General features: G+C 39.4%; 2 protein-coding genes across 2 annotated transcripts; both read left to right on the top strand.

The window, feature by feature from the left end:
- Positions 1-7,606: 7,606 nt before the first annotated feature.
- LOC142340650 (uncharacterized) lies at positions 7,607-13,361 on the top strand. Its single transcript, XM_075391340.1, has 6 exons — positions 7,607-7,779; positions 10,827-11,038; positions 11,735-11,910; positions 12,505-12,852; positions 13,078-13,202; positions 13,245-13,361. The coding sequence occupies exons 1-6, from the start codon at positions 7,708-7,710 to the stop codon at positions 13,359-13,361; spliced, it is 1,050 nt and encodes a 349-aa protein (XP_075247455.1). The 5' UTR covers positions 7,607-7,707.
- A 3,031-nt stretch (positions 13,362-16,392) lies between these two features.
- On the top strand, positions 16,393-22,882 carry LOC142340693 (uncharacterized). Its single transcript, XM_075391388.1, has 5 exons — positions 16,393-16,464; positions 19,505-19,716; positions 20,412-20,587; positions 21,180-21,551; positions 22,313-22,882. Exons 1-5 carry the CDS (start codon positions 16,393-16,395, stop codon positions 22,813-22,815), a joined length of 1,335 nt encoding a protein of 444 aa, XP_075247503.1. The 3' UTR covers positions 22,816-22,882.
- The last annotated feature ends 3,485 nt before the right edge of the window (positions 22,883-26,367 follow it).

Genomic DNA, 26,367 nt, shown 5'->3' with positions numbered 1-26,367 from the left:
TCGCACTGATAATGAGTAAAAATTTACAGCTGATTTTTATCCTCTATATCCCTAATCTCAAATGACCATCTTGATTTCATAATCAGATCTCTCTTGTTATTTTCTAAATTCAGCTGTAAAACAGCAATTTGTAAATCTCTCAATTTTGAGAAATTAGGTTTCTTGCTGGGCTAAATCGCAATAAAATTAGCTTGCAAAAACCGGAACCCAACAAATCATGGTCCTAGCATTTCTCTAATTTTTGAAATTATTTTCTAAACAAAACCCATTTGTTGTTTACAGTCATAACTTTTTCTGCTCGCCACCTATTTTTTTGCAATTGTTTTGCCCGCTCAATCTACGATGGATCAACAGACACTAAATGTGCTGGCCTACTTCGGAAAGACGCAGAATTTTCAATGTGGAGCACACGATTTGTGGTGTTGATATAGAAGAGGAACTCACAAATCACTACTTGGGGCTGGAGATTAAACCAATTAGCCTAGACCACTAGCCAAAGGGGCAAGAAAATATATGAAGAAGAACCAAACGTTTTAAAAAGTTGCGTATCCGAAAGAAGTTCCAGATATACAAAAAACGAAAAATTGTGTGGGGCCATACTTCACTGAATCTAGATGCAACAGCCTTCATGCTGATGAGACATGACTCTGTGCGAGATAAAGGCATCGGAGATAAAGCCGAGGATTGAGAACTTTTCCACGAGAGGTTTCAGATATTTTGTTGCGCCGCACCTGATAATTTTTGTAGCATAGCTTGCTTTATTGCAGCTCACGGATTTTGAGGAATGGGACAGCTTCTTTATCAGAGGTTATATGTTGCTTAAAAGGCTACAGGAGGCAAGGCAGTTAGTCTCGGAGACACTCGTCAACGCCTTGGTCTTCCAAGTAGGTATGATAGTTTTTTACGCAGAAAAGCTTCAACTTAGTAACAAACTTCACGGAGTTGCGGAAAAGACTGCAGAAATTCTTTGAGAGCACAGTACAGAGACACAAGGGGCAAAGAATTTGAGTGGCAATGACAGTGAAGCATGACTTCAATAAGGCAGTCAAGAGAAGAAACTGCTTTTGGGATCCTCAGACACTCTGCCAAGGTCTGCAGCAGGAAGAAGTCAGCACAATGCAACAGATGAGTTCGGAAGTTCACATAGACAGGGCATTCAAGCGATGGAGATGCAGGCAAACATGATTCAGTGGGAATGGGTCAACTTTGGCTACACCAGACGAAGAATATGGGGCAGCTAGTACCCAGTAGAAGACAGCTGTCATGCCAGTGGACCGTGGTTGTACAGATAACACTGTGACAAACATCGACGCTTTCCTGGACTTTAAGTCCAATCAATCTGTGGTCAGAAATCCAAAATGGAGAGGATTCCAGAAAGAAGAGTGGAAAATCTGTGAGGATCAGCTTATCATCCAACAGAAGGGAAGTTCAAATCGAGTGTTTTCTGTGTCTGGCTATTTCTCAAGCCACCTATCAGCCTCAGCGTAGCTTCAATTTCAGAAAAAAAAAAGCTGCGTTATGCTCCAGAACGGAACTCGGGTAAAATTAACACAAGAAAACAATTTGTTTTACTTATCCTGCAGCGTTTTAGAGTTCAGGATGAGTTTCAACGGCGTGAAACATGACAGTGTAAGGAATTAGCACAGACAAATGGGTTAATAGAATTGAGCGAATGTGGCCAGGAATTCGCCAGAGTTAGTACAAAATCTCCATGCTGTGTGCAACGTGTATGCACGGGCCAAAATGACAAAGACGTTAGTATCAAGATTGGCAGAGATCCAAGCAGAAGAAAAGCTGGAGGGGGCGTTCACAGACGTACTAGGATTTTACAGAAAAGAGGAACTGTCAGGGTACCGCTTCTGCCTTTTGTCTGCAGACAAGAAGCTGAGGCAAGACAATGCGAACGAGTTTCTCTCAGATCTGTTCAAAATGTATTGGTCAGATGCAAGCGTTCTTCAGGACAAGACCATAACGGAGATATTACAATAAAATGGGTCAGCTGGGAGGTGCAACAGGACAGTGCTGAAGACGGCAAGATGCTTTATCACTGAGTCAGAACTTCCCTAGATGATGTGAAGAACCCCGCCTCATTACGCATCGAAAACTTTGTTGTGAGACGAGGTAAAAAAAGAGTGCCCAGTAGAGCTGATGCGAGTTATAATACTTCAGCTTTCAATTAGTAAAATTATATTTTTGTGGCTGCACAGTCATCACGAGGAAAAGGGAATGAGACGTCAGCAAACTTGAACCCAACCCAAGGAAATGGAAAAAAAAGGTTGTGGGCTACACTGAAGCAGACAATGGATAGCCGATGTACTTATCCAATGCACGGAAGGTGGTGGCCGTCCGAGATGTGAACTTAAAGGAATCCGACGTGGGTTCAATCCATGACAAGACGGAGACGTCCGACTTATTAAGTGAGGGTTTAACGAAACTGGGGATGTGGCAACCAGACGATGTTCATCAGGACGATGGCCAATCAACAAGAAAAACAAGGCATATCAACTGAAATAATACAAGAGTGGCAGCACGCACAGTGCACTAGTGAACACACAAGAAACAACACTGAGACGAGATGCCTCGGATGTTGAGGAAGCAGCACTAGATGAAGAATCTGCTGCAACAAGAGGGAGTCTAGAACACTTACAGTCATTGGAAGACAGTGACAGAGAAGACTTCTCACAATCAAAGGCAGTTTGTTTTGCTGAACAGGCATTGGAGCAAGGGGGTAGAGACCAGACGTGGGACAAAAACAAGGAATGTTTAGGAATTTTTTGGAGAAGTCAAGACCGATCTTGTTATGACTGAGTGTGGCTATGTGGACCCAAAAAAGTCTAAAAAATCAAGCAAAGTGACGATTTGGACAAGTGGCATAGGGCAATGAAGGACGAGGTCAGTGCACTCAAAGACAACGAGACTTGGAACTTAGTAAGACCACCCACAGACAGGAACGTCATACCGCCAAAAATTGGGACCCTTTGGTCAGTTCGACAAATCAAAGCACACTATGTGACAAAAAGCTTCAAACAAGTGGAAGGACTGGACTACTTTTAGACTTTTCCGCCTACCTTTAAGCCAGAGACATTAAGAGTTTTACGTGAAATATTATCGAAGCAGGGCCATGTGATAGACCAGATTGATGTCGAGACGGCTTTCCCGCACCCAGCAATAGAGGAAGAAGTGTATCTGGAACAACCGCAGGAGTTTGTACAAAAAGCCCCAGAAGGTGGAATTTAATATGTTAACTGAATAAATCAATTTAAAGTTCGAAACAGGCTGCTAAGAGCTTGCAAAAAGAAATAGCGAATTTCCTTCTAAGACAGGGGATCACCAGAAGCAGGAACGATCATTGCTTGTTGGCGAGAGCAGAGACAGAGGTTCAGACCTTCATTTTGGTCTGGGTTGACAAAGTCATTGTAGCATTAAGAAGCATTACAATATTTACCAATGTCAAGGAAGCACTTGAGGCAACCTTGCACATGGAAGGCAGAATGAGACTACACTGGTTTCTGGGTCGAAGAATCTGACATTGAAAGGGCAAAATTACAGTCGACCAAGAACACTTCATCGAGGCAATGCTTGAGCAGTTTCAAATGAATCTATACAAACCCTCAAGGACTCATTTTAAAACATCGGACAGCACAGAACGAAGACTAAGAAAAATGTCAAAGGATCTATCGAAGCCTGGTTGGATCACTTCTGTATCTGGTCGAACAGAGGAGGTCAGACCTCATGTTCACAGTCAAAATTCTGTCCAGACACGTTCTGTCCAATCAAAAGTGGCTATGCGGAAAACAACTTCTGTGATATCTTCAAGGTTCAAAAGATTTAAAACTTTTTTACACAGAAGAACTAGGCATGATTTAGTTGGGGAAAATGATGCAGACTGGTCTGCTGATGTGGACGAGAGAAAGTTAACGACGGGCTATTACTTAAAGTTCAACGGACGTGACCATAACGGAGATATTACAATAAAATGGGTCAGCTGGGAGGTGCAACAGGACAGTGCTGAAGACGGCAAGATGCTTTATCACTGAGTCAGAACTTCCCTAGATGATGTGAAGAACCCCGCCTCATTACGCATCAAAAACTTTGTTGTGAGACGAGGTAAAAAAAGAGTGCCCAGTAGAGCTGATGCGAGCTATAATACCTCAGCTTTCAATTAGTAAAATTATTTTTTTGTGGCTGCACAGTCATCACGAGGAAAAGGGATTGAGACGTCAGCAAACTTGAACCCAACCCAAGGAAATGGAAAGAAAAGATTGTGGGCTACACTGAAGCAGACAATGGATAGCCGATGTACTTATCCAATGCACGGAAGGTGGTGGCCGTCCGAGATGTGAACTTAAAGGAATCCGACGTGGGTTCAATCCATGACAAGACGGAGACGTCCGACGTATTAAGTGAGGGTTTAACGAAACTGGGGATGTGGCAACCAGACGATGTTCATCAGGACGATGGCCAATCAACAAGAAAAACAAGGCATATCAACTGCAATAATACAAGAGTGGCAGCACGCACAGTGCACTAGTGAACACACAAGAAACAACACTGAGACGAGATGCCTCGGATGTTGAGGAAGCAGCACTAGATGAAGAATCTGCTGCAACAAGAGGGAGTCTAGAACGCTTACAGTCATTGGAAGACAGTGACAGAGAAGACTTCTCACAATCAAAGGCAGTTTGTTTTGCTGAACAGGCATTGGAGCAAGAGGGTAGAGACCAGACGTGGGACAAAAACAAGGAATGTTTAGGAATTTTTTGGAGAAGTCAAGACCGATCTTGTTATGACTGAGTGTGGCTATGTGGACCCAAAAAAGTCTAAAAAATCAAGCAAAGTGACGATTTGGACCAGTGGCGTCGGGCAATGAAGGACGAGGTCAGTGCACTCAAAGACAACGAGACTTGGAACTTAGTAAGACCACCCACAGACAGGAACGTCATACCGCCAAAAATTGGGACCCTTTGGTCAGTTCGACAAATCAAAGCACACTATGTGACAAAAAGCTTCAAACAAGTGGAAGGACTGGACTACTTTTAGACTTTTCCGCCTACCTTTAAGCCAGAGACATTAAGAGTTTTACGTGAAATATTATCGAAGCAGGGCCATGTGATAGACCAGATTGATGTCGAGACGGCTTTCCCGCACCCAGCAATAGAGGAAGAAGTGTATCTGGAACAACCGCAGGAGTTTGTACAAAAAGCCCCAGAAGGTGGAATTTAATATGTTAACTGAATAAATCAATTTAAAGTTCGAAACAGGCTGCTAAGAGCTTGCAAAAAGAAATAGCGAATTTCCTTCTAAGACAGGGGATCACCAGAAGCAGGAACGATCATTGCTTGTTGGCGAGAGCAGAGACAGAGGTTCAGACCTTCATTTTGGTCTGGGTTGACAAAGTCATTGTAGCATTAAGAAGCATTACAATATTTACCAATGTCAAGGAAGCACTTGAGGCAACCTTGCACATGGAAGGCAGAATGAGACTACACTGGTTTCTGGGTCGAAGAATCTGACATTGAAAGGGCAAAATTACAGTCGACCAAGAACACTTCATCGAGGCAATGCTTGAGCAGTTTCAAATGAATCTATACAAACCCTCAAGGACTCATTTTAAAACATCGGACAGCACAGAACGAAGACTAAGAAAAATGTCAAAGGATCTATCGAAACCTGGTTGGATCACTTCTGTATCTGGTCGAACAGAGGAGGTCACACCTCATGTTCACAGTCAAAATTCTGTCCAGACACGTTCTGTCCAATCAAAAGTGGCTATGTGGAAAACAACTTCTGTGATATCTTCAAGGTTCAAAAGATTTAAAACTTTTTTACACAGAAGAACTAGGCATGATTTAGTTGGGGAAAATGATGCAGACTGGTCTGCTGATGTGGACGAGAGAAAGTTAACGACGGGCTATTACTTAAAGTTCAACGGACGTGACGCAGCACTCAGCTGGGTTGTCAAAAAGAAAGCCACAGTTTCTCTTCTTCCATCAAATGCAGAATATCAGGGCTTGGCAGCAGCAGTTCAAGAAACTTTGTAACTGAAACAACTTCTGGAGGTTTTCGGCATTCAACAGAAACATCCAATAGCAATTGGAGAGGACAACCAGAATTGTGTCAAATTCTGTGAAAACCCAGTCATGCCCAAGAGGAGCAAGCACATTGAGACAAAGTTTCACTTCATTTTGGCCAAGAGCGAAATTGGGACTATTTCACTTTTTTACGTTCCCACTGACAAAATGGCAGCAAAAATCTTTAAGAAATTTTTACCCGTTTTGAAGGTGGAGACATTCAGAGCAATTTTGATGGGAACAGGTTTTTTGCAATTAGCTGAAATCCGAGTGCGGTTTTTAGAACTTTGAACAAACTACAGTTTTAAGTTTAGTTAGAATTATTATATTGAAAGTTTAATTTACCAGATTAAAATGACAGGTGCAACTTGATTTTAGTCACAAAATTTATAATAAGGAATTCTCGAACAATGGTGCCTGGAATCAATATTCGGTTCAAACTGAGGAATCTAAATAATAGTTATTATAGTGCGATTATTAGATTTAAAATTTTCCCAGCATGTATTGAATGATTATGTTACCACCGGAAATGTGAACAAATTCTTAGAACAGTGTAAAAGCATAGTTTTATAGTATATTTTGTGAGTGGTTTCTAGGAAATTCGGAAGCAAACCATATTGGGTAACTCTTGCAACCCGACTATAAATCATGGCGCTAGGATTAGTTTTGTATCCTAACTTTCTCGCAATGATAATGGGTACATACATACAGATGATTTTTGAGCCCTTTTTTAATCCCCAAAATCAAAAATTACCATCTTGGTCTAAATCCATAACCCAACATCCTCAAAACTACTGTCGTGTTACCATGCACTGCCAAATATCCTAACTGCAAAATTTGAAGAAGTATTGTTTAATAAAAGCAAAAAGAAATTAAAATTTACATAGTTTTTTGTTTTAAAATTGCCATCACCAATACATATGCCTCACAGCGTTTTTAAACTAAAGAGACCACTACAAGAACTCCAACATAACTTGAAAGTTGTGTAAATTGTAGGAAAAAATCTTTGAGTGATTTGCGGCTGTCTTTCGGTGGCGTTTGTCCAGTGATGCAAGGTGCGAAAATGTATGACAAGATATTCTCACGCTCTCCATAAAAGGCTGGAAAGTTACAAAATGTGTAACTTGGAACGTAAACATATTTTTTTGGCGAGGACCTTTTAATAATTTTTATTATATTTTTATTTTCATATAATTCGAATGAACTCTGCTCGGAGTAAAGTATTAACTCCGCACGTCTAACTTTTCCGACAAATTAATTTTTATGAGCACCGCGTATATTAAAAAAAATTAAAATTACGAGAGAAAAATAAAAAATATATACCAACAAAGCATACAATTATGCCTGGATAAATTGTATACGTGCCACCATAAGAGACTATTGTTATCTAATCTATCGTACATTAGATGAATAATTAATTGATCACAACACTCAAAGACATGCTAGCTTTCATTAAAATTCATCGTATACAGCAGATGTGTTTTAGTACACTGTCTTTATTTTCATCATTTTAGCACAAAACGGTGCAGAATTCATTCTCTGTGTCGTACCAGCTCAAATTGTTTTTATTTGTTTGAATATTGCAGCAATAATGCGTTGATTTACACAGTTTAATGCTTTGAACTTGAGATGAAAAATGACAGCAGTTGAAAAACTAATTTATGATGTGGATTTTTTCGGCTTTTACGACGAAAAATATACACTCAAGGTTAGTCTTCATGTACATAACGAGCCATTTTTCCGTACAATGAAGTATAAAAAATCATTTATATGCATGTGAACAAATAAAATGCAGGGGTTATAATTTGTACATATCAAGACAATATTGTTCTAGGAATCAATTTTGCCGCTATCAATGTAGAAAATAAACTATAATTACACAAAACAATAAAAATTGAGAAAAATTAGAAAATTTAAACCAAAAAGGTTTGACTTTTCGAACACTTTCACAAAATTTCAATCGTTTATTAAAACAGTTTATCTCGAAAAACGGGTTTTTCTTTTTATGGACTCCCACCACGAAATATAACCCCATTATGGTATGTTCACCATGATTGGGTGGAGTGGGGTCCGCTATCCCACCACTAAGTTGGCTATAACTAGATAGACCGGAAAATGTTTAACCAGTCTTCCTTATTTCTGAGATCCAACTGAAATTGAAGTCACCTTTTCGCCCAATAAATAATCTTCGCTTTTGAGAACTCTTACTCCAAACAGTCTACTTTCGTATTGGAAAGCGTTAATTTGATGGCATCTGATGATTTGGAACATTTTTTTGAAAAAAAAAATAAGAATAATTTTTTCGCTTGATTTGTAGCAATATCTACAACAGATCCTCGCTATTTCACTGAAATTTTGATAATGAATACATTATTACGGTCCTCAATTTTACCAGCTGAAGTCTTCTAGAATCAAAAGTCACATCGCTCAAGGCCAAAGTTTCGTTCAAGACGCTTCATAATTTTCGGGTCTTTCTGATTATAACCCCCCATTATGGCATAATTAACATGATTGGGGGGAGGGGCTATAGATTATTTGACCAATAAGATGGGGGGTATAACGGGAAAGATCCAAATTTTGTACCGATTAACTCAAACTCAGTTGATTTTTACGGTTTAAAGGTCTTTTTAGTCCCTATTTGGTCGAGTTTCACAATCATGACAAAATTTCCGAGCGGGTGAGATTTGAGACTCGTCGATCAAACCTTCAAACATTTAATGCTTTTCTCCATTTCTGTGCGTGAGGTGTAAAGTTATTCTACGCAACACCTAAAATTAAAATTTCTCCAACTGTTTTTATTTACTTTAAATAAGTGTATAAATAAAAAAAACTACATTCAGTATTAACGGGCACAAAAATCGCGCGTGCGTCTGTGAAGTATTTCTTCCGGATCTATTCTGTTTGCCCCCCCCCAAGCTTAGTGGGCTTATATTTTTACGCTCCCCAGCCGCACGTGCTATTCTTTTACATAGTAACGTGCTATATAACAACAAATAATTTGTAACTGTGGTGCGTAATAAACACTGTCCATGTTGAGGTGCCATCCGGAAATGAGCTCTGATCAGACCGTGCCAGACGAAAGTAACCTTTGATCATACCATCCCAGACCAAAGTATCCTCTGATCAGACTAAGGTGCCCTCGAAACACCGTGTGCGCTCGATGTGCGCTCGAAACTTAAACTGTCTCTGATCAGATCTTCCCAGACGGAAAAGACCTCTGATCAGACCAAAATCATACCGTTGTCCAGACGATTGTGCGACCATGGCCCAGACCAAACCCAGACAATCTTCCAGACGATTGTGCGCTCAAAATCACTTCCGAACAGACTATTGCGCGCTCAAAAGTCACCTCTGATCGGACTCAATTGCGCTCGAAAAAGTCTGATCAGTGAACGATTTTCACTATGAATGATTACATTATAATGTAATTACTTCATAAAAATTGATGTTTGCATTATTAGGTTCATCTAAAGAAGAGACCAGTCTAAAAGTTTTATTGCTAAAGAAAAGAAAACCCAACTGTTGAGAAAAAATTTATTTAGTATACATTAGTACATATTTCGAAATCAATGGAAGAATTTAGACAACTTTCCATATATAACGTCGTATTCTACAGTTAAACAATTTTTTTTGTAAGAGGACTGGCATGTTCTATCAGTTGGACCTCTTAGGTTCTGATCAAAGCCGTCAGTCTCCTAATGTGTCTCTGATCAGAATGCTGCTTTTTGTTGCATCTTGGCAGAACCAACAACTCTTAGTAAAAAAAACAAAAAATCAAAAAAAAAGTTCCGTTCGAAATGGTCTCTGATCACACTATTGTGCGCTTAAATCCGCCTCTGACAGACCATTACCATCCTGAAGTGACCTTTGATCATACCATCCCCAGACCATAGTGACCTCTGATCATACCATCCCCAGACCGAAGTGACCTCTGATCATACCATCCCCAGACCGAAGTGACCTCTGATCATACCATCCCCATACCGAAGTGGCCTCTGATCATACCATCCGCAGACCAAAGTGACCTCTGAACATACCATCCCCAGACCAAAGTGACCTCTGATCATACCATCCCCATACCGAAGTGGCCTCTGATCATACCATCCCCAGACCGAAGTGACCTCTGATCATACTCTTGTGCGCTCGAACAGAAAAGCAGGACCCTGTAATTTTGGTCTGGGAACACACCGTGTGCGTTGGACTTGGTCTGATCAGAGGTCACTTCGGGATGGCATCTCAACTTGGGTGGGTGCCGAAACAGAATAGATCCCGGGCCGAGAATTTTCCCCTAAAATAACGGGGAAAAGAGTGTAAAAATTAAAAAAAAAATACACCCCTGTCTCTGCGCTTAACTAACGGTGGAACAGTGTAATTGCAAGAGTGTAATTTTAAAAAATAAAAGTGTAAGGAGGTACTGAGGATTGATCACCCATCTTCCAACTCTCTCGAACTTGTTACGTTCAACTTGTCCTTTATCCATTGCGCCAACTGATACTATCCTTATACGTTTCATTTTCGGTTATATGGTAATTGTATAAGAGTGTAGTGTTTTATCAGTCCACTCTAAATTACACTCGTTGCAAAGAGTGTGAAAAGAGTTGAGAAAAAAGTGTAAATACAGTTTGTTTTTTAAAATTACACTCTTACATTATTTTCCCCGATAAATAGGAGTGGAATACGCATTACACCCTAATCCCCTCTAATTAGGGGTGGATTAAGGGTGAAACCTCGGCCCGGGATCCTTTTTTTTCACAGAAACAGATTTATTCGTGGCGCGAATTGCGTTACACTTGCCATGCCCTGGGACTACCAGCAAACTCTTTCGACAAAGCAGTGAGGGACAATGACATCCCAGAGTATATCAGAGCCAGGGTATCCGACTATGGAATCGAGTACATTGGGGTTCGAGACTTGATAGACGCCAGATATCTGGATGACCATTTCTCCGAGGCCACTAACTTACACAGGTTAGAACATGGCATTCTTTAATTCCAGAGCATATGATTTGATTATTTTTTGGGATATTTTTTAGGGTATGAGCTGAAAAAAAACCTGAAATTTAGTTTTGAGAAAACGCGCCAAAAAGGTGCTAAAATATTTTCAAGAAATTTGCAGCAAAGGTATGAAAAATTTGTGAGAAATGAGGTAGAAAGCTCAATTTTGTTAGATAAGCACGCATTCAAGGCATATTTCTTACAGCGTCTAACACGTCTTGTGTTCCTAGATACAATTATTTCATTAAGCAGTCATCTGACTTTTGTCATTGAAAATTGATGGATTCTTTCCTAATCAAAATTGTTTTCTTTTTTGTTCATTTGTGAAGCTAGTGCGGCAGTGGGAAATACAGAATATGTATCCTCCTCCACCAATCACAGACTGAGAAGACTTTATTCTCTTTTATAAAGAGCTAGCACGCCTGGCTTTAGTCAGCCTATTAGATAGCTGAACTATATATTTACCATTGACTCAATTGCTGTATTATTTTACCACCGTAATTATTTAAGTCTATCTTCAGTGTTTTATAGAGTCGGTTAGTCAGAGAGAAATAGGTAAACATACTTCGCGCGTAGAAATAAGTAGCCCTAACACTTTATAATTTAAGGCTGTAAAAGGAGCCCACATCGGGTCTGCCTTCCTAGGAGGATCTAATCATGTGTTTATAGTGTCGAGTACCAGTGCGACTGCGTGAGGGAAGCCCTGAAACTGTTGGAGAATAAACAAATATCCTTCTCAATGCTACATGCAGCTAGACTTCTCTTTTACTTCTACGAGGACCCAACTGACATCCACGGACTAAAATACGACATGACTCTTCTCAGGAAAATGCTCAAATATCTCGGTCAGTCGATATGAAGGTGTCAAGACAAAATACTCAATGCAAATATGCCCAATTCGACAAAATACCCAATACTTTATTGTAATTTTGAAACTACCAGAACGATTATTTAGCATAATACTTTGCTAGTGAATTATTGGCCATGCCTCAGCGGCCCGTGGGACTTGATAGTGAGGCTATCATCACAACCGAACAAGTGATTAAAATATGACCTTTATCATGAGAGAACATATTTGTAATACCGAGTGCTAATTCGTAATCTGATTATTGAACGAAAAGGAACTAAATTGGGTATAATGTCATTGGGTATCGGCACATTGGGTATTTTGGCAACGGGTATATTGTCATGTAACCAAATATAATCCACTCTAGTTCAATTGAGTAAAAAAAAAACCAGGACTCAAATTGCTTCGACCAATTTTGATTGCTCATAAGTTGGGGTAAAGTTGTCATCTAATACAGCAATATTAATTAATTGAAGACAGGGGCGCTGGCTTAAAATGAATTTGTTTAAATTCAAGTTGAATCTATTTTGAATTATCTCCCCGCGGCTTAGTGGACATTCTTAAGATATTTTGATGATTTTTTCCCTTTTAGGTTTGATTCTGCACACCAAACGACTCGATCAATTATTCCGGGTAATGTTAATGGAAGCCAGCACCAAAAACCAACTTCAGCTGTTTGAATTCATCCAACTCAATCCAAAATGCCAGAGCATTGATCCGGAGTTGGAACGCGAACGTCAAATTGCCCGAAAAGAGACATCAACTGACCGGAAAATGGCCCGAAGCCGAAATGGTTCTCGGATTGAAACACGAGGGGGGTCATATCATCAAGTGGGTGGGTCCCATGACAACCGGGAGCTTCCAAAAGACATGAGAGATTTTGACCGCATTTTGACGACTCCAGAGACTCGAGCTCAGATCCAAGAGCGTGTTCACAGACGTAATGGGAGTTTTTATAGTGAAAGTATTGTCAGGGATCCGGTTCTGTAATGTGTTTGCTGACTAATACACAAAATTGGTGTTTGTGGAATTGCTAAAGGCATGGCGTGAAGTACTGGCCAGCTTGAAGAAATTTTTTTTCAGGATTGGGACGCCTAAGAAGCGGAGGCTAAACAATGCAAAGGGGATTCTCTCAGAGTGGTTCAAATCTGGAAGTGTTGCTCAGGGTCAGGCATTCTACAGCAGAAGACTATACTGGAGACATCACAACAAAACGGGACAGATGGCAGGTGCAACAGGACACTGTTGGACATTGCAAAATCTCATCAACTCAGGACTTCCATAGATGATGTGGGGAAGCTTTCAATTACTAAATTATCTGTTTGTGTTTAGACAGTCTTCACGAAGAAGAGGGACAGAGACGTGAAGAAACTTGAACCTAAAACACTGGAAAGAAAGTTTGCGGACTACACTGAACGCAAACTGCGGAGACCTGGTGTACGTACCTAACATACGCAAAGTGGTGGCAGTTTGATATGCGATCATCAAGGAGTCCGAAGTGCGCTCAATCCCTGACAGCGCGGAGACGCCCAACCTACTAGTTGAAGGGTCACAGCAACTTGCGATCTGGCATCTAGATGATGGTCATTAAGACAATGGCAACAAAGAGAAAAAGGACACATCAACTGAAATAATAGAGGAGTGGCAAAACACTTAGAACATGAACACACAAAATACAACACTGTGACCGAATGCCTCGGATGTTGAGGACGCAGCACTAGATGAAGAATCTACTGCAACACAATCAGAGACTTGGGGTCACTGGAAAACAGTGAAACAGAAGGCTTCTCACAGTCAGAGACAGTTGGATTCAATGAAAAAGCACTTGAGCAAGCGGACAGGGTAGATTCCAGATGGGGAACATAAACAGGGAACGTTCTGCAAGTCATGACCCATCTTGTTGTAATTGAGTATGACTATGTGGAACCAAAACAGTCTACGAAGCCAAGCAAGATGACGATTGGGACCAGTGGCGCCGGGAAATGAAGGATAAGGTCAAGGCACTCCAAGAGAACGAGCCTTCGAACCTGGTCAGACCACCCACAATTAGGGACGTCATACCGAGCAAACGGTTATACAAAGTGCAGTCGGGACCTAGTGGTCAATTTTACATATAAAAAGCACGCAATCTGGCAAAGGGTGTAAAACAAAAGGAAGGACTCGACCACTTTGAGACTTTTGCGTCTACCTGGATTCTACTTCATCTATCAGTGAAACAGGGCCAAGTGGTGCACCAGTTTAATGTCAAGACGGTTTTCTTGCACTCAATTTTTGTGGAAGAAGTGTGTCTGGTACAGCCACAGAGGCATGGCTACAGAGGCAAGGTTGGATCACTTATGTATATGGCCAAACAGATGAGGTCAGATATCATGTTCACAGTAAACATTCTGTCCAGACACAAGACTGCACCTGCCAATCAACAGTGGCTATGTTTAAAACAGTTTCTGCGATATCTCCAAGGTTCGAAGGTTTGAAAGCTAAATACAAAATGCAGCTAGTTATCACTCAGTGGGGGAAAGCCTGATGATGTGGACGACAGAAAGAAAAAACGAGGGCTAATACACCAAGCTTAACGGACGTGGCACCTTACTCAGCTGGGGTGACAAGAACAAGGCCAGAGTTGCTCTTTCTTCATCAGAAGCAGAATGTCAGGGCACCGCATTAGCTTTTCAAGACGTATTGTTTCCAAAACAACTTGTAGAGGCGTCCGCCATCCAACAGAAACATCCAATAGCAATTCGAGAGTACAACCAAAGTTATATCACATTTTGTCAAAACTCAGTCATGCACAATAGAAGCAGGCACATTGAAAAAAATTTCACTTCATTCGGGACACAACTGAAAATGGGACTACTTCAGTTTATTACGTTCCTACTGACAAAATGGCAGCCGGCATTTTCACGAAATCCATACCTGTATCGAAGGTCAGATCAGTCTCAACATTCAGATCAGTTTCGATGGGAACTGACTATACGCAATCAGCTCAATTATGAGTGGGGGTGTTAGCAATTCGAACAGACTATAGTCTTAAACTTAGTTAGAATTATTAGAAACGACGTTTAACTTACCAGATAAATATGACAAGGGCAAATTCATTTTAGTCGCAAATTTTATATAAATGAATCTTTAAAAAACTGGTGCTTAGAATAAAATATTCGATTCAAACTGCTGAATCTATATGACTATTTCTAGTTTGAGATTATTTGGTGTGAATCTTCCAGCATGTTTTGAATGATTATGATATCACCAGAAATGTGAACGAATTCTTTGAAAATTGTAAATGCATACATTTTACTGTATTTCTTGCTACTGATTCCTAGGAAATTTGCAGAAGCAAACTGTATTGGGTAATCCTTGCGACCCCTGCAATAAATCATGTTGCTACGCTTTGTTTTGTATCTCGACTTTCTTGCAGTGATAATGGGTATATATAAAGCTGATTTTTTAGCCTTTCTTCATCCCTAAAATCAAATCGCCTACTTGATCTAATAGTCAGATCTCTTCCATAAATCTCTAAATTCTACTGTTAAATATCATTTTTTTTATTCTCTCATTTTTGAGAATTAGTTTTTCTACTTAGTTAAAGACGCTTTCTTGCCGCTTGCGAAAATCCATAAACCAACATCCTCAAAACTACTGTCATGTTACCATGCACTACCAAATATCCTATCTGCAAAATTTGAAGAAGTATTGTTTAAGAAAAGCAAAAAAACATAAAATTTTGCCACGAATTTTTTTTAAAATTTGTCACCACCAATACATATGCCTCACAGGGTTTACAAACTAAAGAGACCACTACAAGAACTCTGATAGAATTTGGAAGTTGCGTAAATTGTCGGAAAAAATCAGAGTTGAAGGCGGCTGTCTTTCGGTGGCGTATGCAGTGGCATTTGTCCAGTGATGTAAGGTGAAAATGTATGACAAAATATTCTCACTGTTCTCCATAAAAGGCTGGAAAATTTTAAAATGTATAAGTAACAAATTTCTTGGCGAGGACATTTTAATAATTTTGATTATAATATTTATATTTTCTTGTATATAATTCGAATGAACTCTGCTCGCAGTACAGTGTTAATTCTGCAACTTTTCCTACGTTTTAATTTTAATTAGCACCACGTAAATTAAAAAAAAATATTTAAATTCGAAGAGAAAAATAAAAAGATATACCAACAAAGCATACAATTATGCCTGGATATTTTGTATACGTGCCACCATAAGAGACTATTGTTATCTAATCTATCGTACATTAGATGAATAATTAATTGATCACAACACTCAAAGACATGCTAGTTTTCAATAAAAGTCATCAGATTCAGCAGATGTGTTTTAGTACACGGTCTTTATTTTCATCATTTTAGCACAAAACGGTGCAAAATTTATTCTCAGTATCGTACCAGCTCAAATTGTTTTTATTTGTTTGAATATTGCAGCAATAATGCGTTGATTTACACAGTTTAATGCTTTGAACTTGAGATTTAAAATGACAGCAGTTGAAAAACTAATTTATGATGTGGATTTTTTCGGCTTTTACGACGAAAAATATACACTCAAGGTTAGCCTTCATGTACATAACGAGCCATTTTTCCGTACAATCAAGTAAAAAATCATTTATATGCATGTGAACAAATAAAATGCAGGGGTTATAATTTGTACATATCAAGACAATATTGTTCTAGGAATCAATTTTGCCGCTATCAATGTAGAAAATAAACTATAATTACACAAAACGTTAAAAATTGAGAAAAATTAGAAAATTTAAACCAAAAAGGTTTGACTTTTTGAACACATTCACAAAATTTCAATCGTTTATTAAAACAGTTTTTTTATCGAAAAATGGGTTTTTCCTTCTATGGCCTCTCACCACAAAATGTAACCCCATTATGGTATGTTCACTATGATTGGGTGGAGTGGGGTCCGCTATCCCACCTCTAAGTTAAGGCTATAGCGGGATAGACCCGAAAAATGTTTCACCTGTCTTCCACATTTCTGAGATCCAACTGAAATTGATGTCACCTTTTCATCCAATAAATAATCTTTGCTTTTGAGAACTCTTATTCCAAACAGTCTACTTTCGTATTGGAAAGCGTTAATTTGATGACATCTGATGATTTGGAACATTTTTTTTGGAATAAAAAATAAGAAAAATTTTTTTTGGAATAAAAAATAAGAAAAATAAGAAAAATAACAATAATTTTTTGATGATGAATACATTATTATGGTCCTTAATTTTACCAGCTGAAGTCTTCTAGAATCAAAAGTCACATCGCTCAAGACAAGAGTTTCCTTCAAGACACTTCATATTTTCGGGTCTTCCCGATTATAACCCCCGATTATGCCATAATTAACATGATTGGGGGGAGGGGCTATAGATTATTTGACCAATAAGATGGGGGGTATAACGGGAAAGATCCAAATTTTGTACCGATTAACTCAAACTCAGTTGATTTTTACGGTTTAAAGGTCTTTTTAGTCCCTATTTGGTCGAGTTTCACAATCATGACAAAATTTCCGAGCGGGTGAGATTTGAGACTCGTCGATCAAACCTTCAAACATTTAATGCTTTTCTCCATTTCTGTGCGTGAGGTGTAAAGTTATTCTACGCAACACCTAAAATTAAAATTTCTCCAACTGTTTTTATTTACTTTAAATAAGTGTATAAATAAAAAAAACTACATTCAGTATTAACGGGCACAAAAATCGCGCGTGCGTCTGTGAAGTATTTCTTCCGGATCTATTCTGTTTGCCCCCCCAAGCTTAGTGGGCTTATATTTTTACGCTCCCCAGCCGCACGTGCTATTCTTTTACATAGTAACGTGCTATATAACAACAAATAATTTGTAACTGTGGTGCGTAAAAAACACTGTCCATTTTGAGGTGCCATCCGGAAATGAGCTCTGATCAGACCGTGCCAGACGAAAGTAACCTTTGATCATACCATCCCAGACCAAAGTATCCTCTGATCAGACTAAGGTGCATTCGAAACACCGTGTGCGCTCGATGTGCGCTCGAAACTTAAACTGTCTCTGATCAGATCTTCCCAGACGGAAAAGACCTCTGATCAGACCAAAATCATACCGTTGTCCAGACGATTGTGCGACCATGGCCCAGACCAAACCCAGACAATCTTCCAGACGATTGTGCGCTCAAAATCACTTCCGAACAGACTATTGCGCGCTCAAAAGTCACCTCTGATCGGACTCAATTGCGCTCGAAAAAGTCTGATCAGTGAACGATTTTCACTATGAATGATTACATTATAATGTAATTACTTCATAAAAATTGATGTTTGCATTATTAGGTTCATCTAAAGAAGAGACCAGTCTAAAAGTTTTATTGCTAAAGAAAAGAAAACCCAACTGTTGAGAAAAAATTTATTTAGTATACATTAGTACATATTTCGAAATCAATGGAAGAATTTAGACAACTTTCCATATATAACGTCGTATTCTACAGTTAAACAATTTTTTTTGTAAGAGGACTGGCATGTTCTATCAGTTGGACCTCTTAGGTTCTGATCAAAGCCGTCAGTCTCCTAATGTGTCTCTGATCAGAATGCTGCTTTTTGTTGCATCTTGGCAGAACCAACAACTCTTAGTAAAAAAAACAAAAAATCAAAAAAAAAGTTCCGTTCGAAATGGTCTCTGATCACACTATTGTGCGCTTAAATCCGCCTCTGACAGACCATTACCATCCTGAAGTGACCTTTGATCATACCATCCCCAGACCATAGTGACCTCTGATCATACCATCCCCAGACCGAAGTGACCTCTGATCATACCATCCCCAGACCGAAGTGACCTCTGATCATACCATCCCCATACCGAAGTGGCCTCTGATCATACCATCCGCAGACCAAAGTGACCTCTGATCATACCATCCCCAGACCAAAGTGACCTCTGATCATACCATCCCCATACCGAAGTGGCCTCTGATCATACCATCCCCAGACCGAAGTGACCTCTGATCATACTCTTGTGCGCTCGAACAGAAAAGCAGGACCCTGTAATTTTGGTCTGGGAACCCACCGTGTGCGTTGGACTTGGTCTGATCAGAGGTCACTTCGGGATGGCATCTCAACTTGGGTGGGGGCCGAAACAGAATAGATCCCGGGCCGAGAATTTTCCCCTAAAATAACGGGGAAAAGAGTGTAAAAATTAAAAAAAAAATACACCCCTGTCTCTGCGCTTAACTAACGGTGGAACAGTGTAATTGCAAGAGTGTAATTTTAAAAAATAAAAGTGTAAGGAGGTACTGAGGATTGATCACCCATCTTCCAACTCTCTCGAACTTGTTACGTTCAACTTGTCCTTTATCCATTGCGCCAACTGATACTATCCTTATACGTTTCATTTTCGGTTATATGGTAATTGTATAAGAGTGTAGTGTTTTATCAGTCCACTCTAAATTACACTCGTTGCAAAGAGTGTGAAAAGAGTTGAGAAAAAAGTGTAAATACAGTTTATTTTTTAAAATTACACTCTTACATTATTTTCCCCGATAAATAGGAGTGGAATACGCATTACACCCTAATCCCCTCTAATTAGGGGTGGATTAAGGGTGAAACCTCGGCCCGGGATCCTTTTTTTTCACAGAAACAGATTTATTCGTGGCGCGAATTGCGTTACACTTGCCATGCCCTGGGACTACCAGCAAACTCTTTCGACAAAGCAGTGAGGGACAATGACATCCCAGAGTATATCAGAGCCAGGGTATCCGACTATGGAATCGAGTACATTGAGGTTCGAGACTTGATAGACGCCAGATATCTGGATGACCATTTCTCCGAGGCCACTAACTTACACAGGTTAGAACATGGCATTCTTTAATTCCAGAGCATATGATTTGATTATTTTTTGGGATATTTTTTAGGGTATGAGCTGAAAAAAACCTGAAATTTAGTTTTGAGAAAACGCGCCAAAAAGGTGCTAAAATATTTTCAAGAAATTTGCAGCAAAGGTATGAAAAATTTGTGAGAAATGAGGTAGAAAGCTCAATTTTGTTAGATAAGCACGCATTCAAGGCATATTTCTTACAGCGTCTAACACGTCTTGTGTTCCTAGATACAATTATTTCATTAAGCAGTCATCTGACTTTTGTCATTGAAAATTGATGGATTCTTTCCTAATCAAAATTGTTTTCTTTTTTGCTCATTTGTGAAGCTAGTGCGGCAGTGGGAAATACAGAATATGTATCCTCCTCCACCAATCACAGACTGAGAAGACTTTATTCTCTTTTATAAAGAGCTAGCACGCCTGGCTTTAGTCAGCCTATTAGATAGCTGAACTATATATTTACCATTGACTCAATTGCTGTATTATTTTACCACCGTAATTATTTAAGTCTATCTTCAGTGTTTTATAGAGTCGGTTAGTCAGAGAGAAATAGGTAAACATACTTCGCGCGTAGAAATAAGTAGCCCTAACACTTTATAATTTAAGGCTGTAAAAGGAGCCCACATCGGGTCTGCCTTCCTAGGAGGATCTAATCATGTGTTTATAGTGTCGAGTACCAGTGCGACTGCGTGAGGGAAGCCCTGAAACTGTTGGAGAATAAACAAATATCCTTCTCAATGCTACATGCAGCTAGACTTCTCTTTTACTTCTACGAGGACCCAACTGACATCCACGGACTAAAATACGACATGACTCTTCTCAGGAAAATGCTCAAATATCTCGGTCAGTCGATATGAAGGTGTCAAGACAAAATACTCAATGCAAATATGCCCAATTCGACAAAATACCCAATACTTTATTGTAATTTTGAAACTACCAGAACGATTATTTAGCATAATACTTTGCTAGTGAATTATTGGCCATGCCTCAGCGGCCCGTGGGACTTGATAGTGAGGCTATCATCACAACCGAACAAGTGATTAAAATATGACCTTTATCATGAGAGAACATATTTGTAATACCGAGTGCTAATTCGTAATCTGATTATTGAACGAAAAGGAACTAAATTGGGTATAATGTCATTGGGTATCGGCACATTGGGTATTTTGGCAACGGGTATATTGTCATGTAACCAAATATAATCCACTCTAGTTCAATTGAGTAAAAAAAACCAGGACTCAAATTGCTTCGACCAATTTTGATTGCTCATAAGTTGGGGTAAAGTTGTCATCTAATACAGCAATATTAATTAATTGAAGACAGGGGCGCTGGCTTAAAATGAATTTGTTTAAATTCAAGTTGAATCTATTTTGAATTATCTCCCCGCGGCTTAGTGGACATTCTTAAGATATTTTGATGATTTTTTCCCTTTTAGGTTTGATTCTGCCCACCAAACGACTCGATCAATTATTCCGGGTAATGTTAATGGAAGCCAGCACCAAAAACCAACTTCAGCTGTTTGAATTCATCCAACTCATTCCAAAATGCCAGAGCATTGATCCGGAGTTGGAACGCGAACGTCAAATTGCCCGAAAAGAGACATCAACTGACCGGAAAATGGCCCGAAGCCGAAATGGTTCTCGGATTGAAACACGAGGGGGGTCATATCATCAAGTGGGTGGGTCCCATGACAACCGGGAGCTTCCAAAAGACATGAGAGATTTTGACCGCATTTTGACGACTCCAGAGACTCGAGCTCAGACGCGGCTGGACCATGATTACGATAAACGACAATTTCTGTTCTTAGGTACTTGACCAATTTTGAGTTTTTTTGCTACTATTTTGTTGGTTACTGACATTTCTGATTTCTGATTTTTCGAAGTACCTTAATCGTATATTAGTTTTTAAATTGCTCTAATGTCGGTTTTCAAACAACTAGCAAGAGTCATATATTTACGGTTCAGTAAGCATTTTTTTCAGGAGGAAATTCAAATTATTCTTGTTTTCAAGGGGTCTAGGAAATAAACCCCCACGGAAAAAAACCCCCACTTAACTTTAGATAGGAAATAACCCCCCACGGAAAATAACCCCCATTTTAAAATTGAATTTTGGTTCTGATAGTTTGTTCGGTTGTGATAGTTTCATATCAAGTCCCACGGGCCGCTGAGGCATGGCCAAAGGCGCTAAATGTGCAGTTCTTTAATAGTAAAGTGGGGGTTTATTTCCGTGGGGGTTTATTTCCGTGGGGGTTTATTTCCGTGGGGGTTTATTTCCGTGGGGGTTTATTTCCGTGGGGGTTTATTTCCGTGGGGGTTTATTTCCGTGGGGGTTTATTTCCTATCTAAAATGAGATGGTTTTTTTTCCGTGGGGGTTTCTTTCCGCAACCGGTTTTCAAGTTCATGCCATAACGCTCAAATAATATTTTCTTGTGCTTGATTAGTAAAGATAAAAAATTGAAAACTCGGTAACTGCGAGGGATGATCGGCACCAATCGGCGTTTTATTGCACAATTTTGAAGTTGTTGAATAATATTCATTGAAACTAAACAAAGATTAAATTTGATTTAGACCTTTTCGAAAGCAGCGACGTCATCAGTGAACTTTTCAAAATCAACTCAGCCAAAGGATATTTCGGAGCTACACGAACGACTATGCACACCCAAATTGAATCCGAGTTGCGCCGAGACAACCGACTTGAATCACGACTGCTCACACTTGACCTAAATAGCGGGCGAAATGCGATTGTAAATGCCAGATCAGGTCACTTAAGACCACGATACTCAAGCGCACCTCAATCGCGTCTTTCGTCCTATTTAGAGGAGAAAAATCGACCCGACTCGACAGCGGGTCATTCTCGTTGGACCAAACTGCAAAATGTGATGAAATTTGCGCGACTTGCAAAGCGAAAAGGCAGCTCTCCTCATAGACCAGTTTTCAGCCAATCAAAATTCAGAAGAGAATTTGTTCCACCAATAGTGAGCGAGCAGGACAAATCTGATTTGAATGAAAAAATGAGCGAACTAAACTTTAGAATGAGTTTTTCTGAGACTATTAACAATTTAAAATTGTGATGAAAATATCCATTTTTTAATGGAAATAATATATGAAAACAATAGAAAATATTTTTCACTCGGGTAATACTGTAGCCATTTTAACTGCCGCTATAATTTACTGCAAAATAGAAAGTAGGTGCGGACAAGATTCGCCTACAAATTCTATTCATACGTAACTTACTTTATGAACAATACGGTGATATTTTCACCGGTACACATTTAGACTAATCAGAAATGGATTCAGATTTAATGACAGGCTCAGACTCATCTACACTGTAACTTAACATTAGCCTTCGTTTCGTACCACCCGCAGTTTCAAATTTTTTGTTTTTTGAAAGTTTTATTATTATCATGCATGTTAGATGAACATTATGACATACGAAGAAATTGAAAGCTCAGTCTTTTTTCATATCAAAAATTTGATCTCGTTTGACACACTTTACATTCTGAAAATGGTTTAATATGTTACGGTAATGATAAATCAATTTACCTAAGAATTATAATGAATCAGTACTGATATTCTATGGGACTAGGATCCGGGTCCTCTCTGTACGTACGAAAATCGTTGATTGAACCCCTGTTTTAAATATTATCTTGACCGAGCTCGCTTTCTAAACATGGCCAATCCAAATAGTTCATAAAAACTACAATTTCACCAAATTATCAGAGGATCCCGTCAAGAGGAGGACATCAATCCGGGGGCACTTCCAATCTTAACAAGTTAAATTATCATGTCCACTAATCTCGGGTCGAGGTGTCAATGCTAACAAGGTAATAATTGCGGTGGATAGGGAGAAAATGTCTAAGAATTTCGATCTTCAGCTTCAAAGCGGTGAATGCGGTGAAAAAAACATCCACCGCTAAAAATTGCAAATCTTACAAAAAACCTTACAAAATACTGCTTTAGTTTCAAAACATCTTCACTACAGAAAATATTGCAAAAATGGATGTAAGAATAGCGGCGAATAAAAACAAAAACAAAAACAAAAACATACACTACCTCTCAAAATTTTAAAATTTCTGGTCACTTACAAATCAAATTCTTTGATAAAGTCTATCAAATGATTTCCTCGGACTTAGTCGAAGTGTGACACCTTCTCAGGAAGTGTAAAAGCTAGAGTTGTATACGTCCCCTTAATCCCTCCCATTGTGCTCCAAGAGTATAGGGTTCGCAACTTGTCTAGAGGTGGTAAGATTATACAGAAAGGGGAAGGAGTATTTGGCAGGCATTGAGTGTTAGCCCTCAATGCGACTCAGGACAAAAGTTGTCGGAAAAATATTTCAAGTTTAATGGCAGAGAAGTTTTACTAAACTGCGCAAAATTTTCTACCCTCTCATTATAAATTGCTACTTTAACTAACTTTTAAAAGCTCGTTTAAAGGGAAAGCCCCGAGAATTTGTAAAAAAAATTAAAAAGTTAGCTGTAAATAACTTGATAAAAACTATTGATAGGTTTATTTCGGAATCATTTGCCATGCAGATCACATCTCATGGCTGGATTAGATAATATATCGGATCTCGCAACAATTTCTCGCAATGGAAGCTTACAACAAATAATGATTTGTGGTACCTCTAGGGAACAAAAAACAAAGGAAGTGTTTGATGCATGCCCGGATCGAGGTGTCAAAGCAAAAAATTGCTAAAAATGCACGATTTGCGGTATATGCGGTGAAAAGATGAAAGAAATGCAATTTTTAGCGTTGAAGGCAGTGAAAAAAAACAAGTCAACGCTAAGAATCGCAAATCTTACAAAAAAATCACCGCTAAATTTTTCACTGTTAATTATCTCTGTCATACACTATTAGAAATCGATAGTAACCTGCGACGCGGGTTCGCTTACAACTTTCAGAATTGTGATTGGTGGAGCGAAATCTAAACTTAATTATTTTATGCCTATTTGCGAAGCGAGTTTGCAAAGGGAGAGGAGCAACTGAAATTGAATTACGAAAGTGTAACTATAAATTCAAGTTCTTCTAAGCAAGTAAGAAAGGTGCGATCAGACATGTCTGATCGATCACGAAGCGGGAAACCATGAAAAGATGCAACGAAATAACTTGAGACAAGGAATGAACAAACATGAAATGTTAACGAAGGGCAATTAAACTGAACTAAATAAATTCATGATATGAAATTTTACTGCATCAAATAAATAAATGAATTGTTAGATATCCACGGGTATCACATACCCCTTGTTGCGACAAAAGAAAATGGTGAAATTAGCAATTTTTCTTGTTGATATTAATAGTAACAAAATTTACAAATTAATATTGGGTCCCCGGTTAAATAATTAATAACAATATATGTAATGATTATCATAACTAAAAGTGAGATAATATTAAAATTATGAGTTCAACAGGTTATGCAGTTTTAGTTGCGGGAATCATTATTCGGATATCTCTTGATTTTCAACTTCCAAAACTGTCATCGATCTCACCAATGTTGGGGTGTCCTGATCAATAATTATTTGCATTCGCGGAGCAGGTGGCGAAATTTGTTCAATAACCGGATAAATGTTGATTTCCTCGGGCTGTTGAACGGCAATACTCTGTACTGTCTCGACAACCAATGCAGGTGGGGGCTGGAAGTTCTCAACGTCTCCCGCTCGGCGTTGGCGTTTGCGGGGGGGCTGCATTGGTCGAGTCCGAAGATGAGTTTTCAAAACCGTAGTATGATGGGCTACGGCGGTTCCTGTCCGAACTGCGTTTGCCCTGCATTGTCGGCTCCAATTGTTGTAAGGCCGAAGAAGACGCCGATTGCGAGGGATGAACCAAATCGCGTGCCAAATTGGTCTGCTCTTTGTTATTTTGGCTTCAAATGGCGAGAAAATCAGGAATTTTAGGAATGCGTCTTCGCATCGCGCGTGATATATTGGAGCGAGAAGATGAAACCCCACTGCCAGGATCTCGCTTGCGGTGTTTCATTTTCTTATCACCCTTGAACTTTCGGGTGAATTGCTTTATGTGGCTTTGAATCTGCTCCTCCACAACTTTTTCACATGGCCTCGGCCCCCGTCGATCCGCATAGACTTTTAAAGGGGTTTGTCGTTCCCGAAATGTCCCAAATTTGGTGATATTGCTATTGCGTTCCGCGAATATGGCTTTCCCGGGCTCTTTTATAGTGGATGCAGTTTGGCTGACCTTCAAGATGTTTGAACTCGCAGTCAAAACCTTATGCAGGCCTTTCCTTTTCTCCTTACATCTTCTTTTTCCATGTATCTATTGGGCCAGTTTGAGTTGCACTGCTCTCTTCGTATCAGGGATCATCGGGCAAGCGCCTGAAAGAATAAAGCGTAATTTGTCGTCCATTATCGCCTATTCTCGCTCAATGGCATCCCGCGCTGCCCGAGTCATTCCGAATTCCACCTCGATATCGCTGCGATATCCATTTAGCCATTTATCATCTGGCACAATGGCCTCGGGTGTGACTGTGTCTTCATCTAAATAGTGTTTTCCAATATTCTCATATGAAAGATTAGACAATTTAGGTTTAGTGGAGATTACGCTCAATAGGGTATTAAGTTTACGGCCAAAGTACGTCTCGAATGGCCAAATCTTTGTTGTTTTCTGTTTG

The sequence above is a fragment of the Convolutriloba macropyga genome, chromosome 6 (assembly GCF_964194025.1).
Source record: "Convolutriloba macropyga chromosome 6, txConMacr16.3, whole genome shotgun sequence".
NCBI classification, from domain to species: domain Eukaryota; kingdom Metazoa; phylum Xenacoelomorpha; order Acoela; family Convolutidae; genus Convolutriloba; species Convolutriloba macropyga.
Note: the sequence above shows the minus strand (reverse complement) of the source record. Positions and strands in the feature narration are given on the sequence as shown.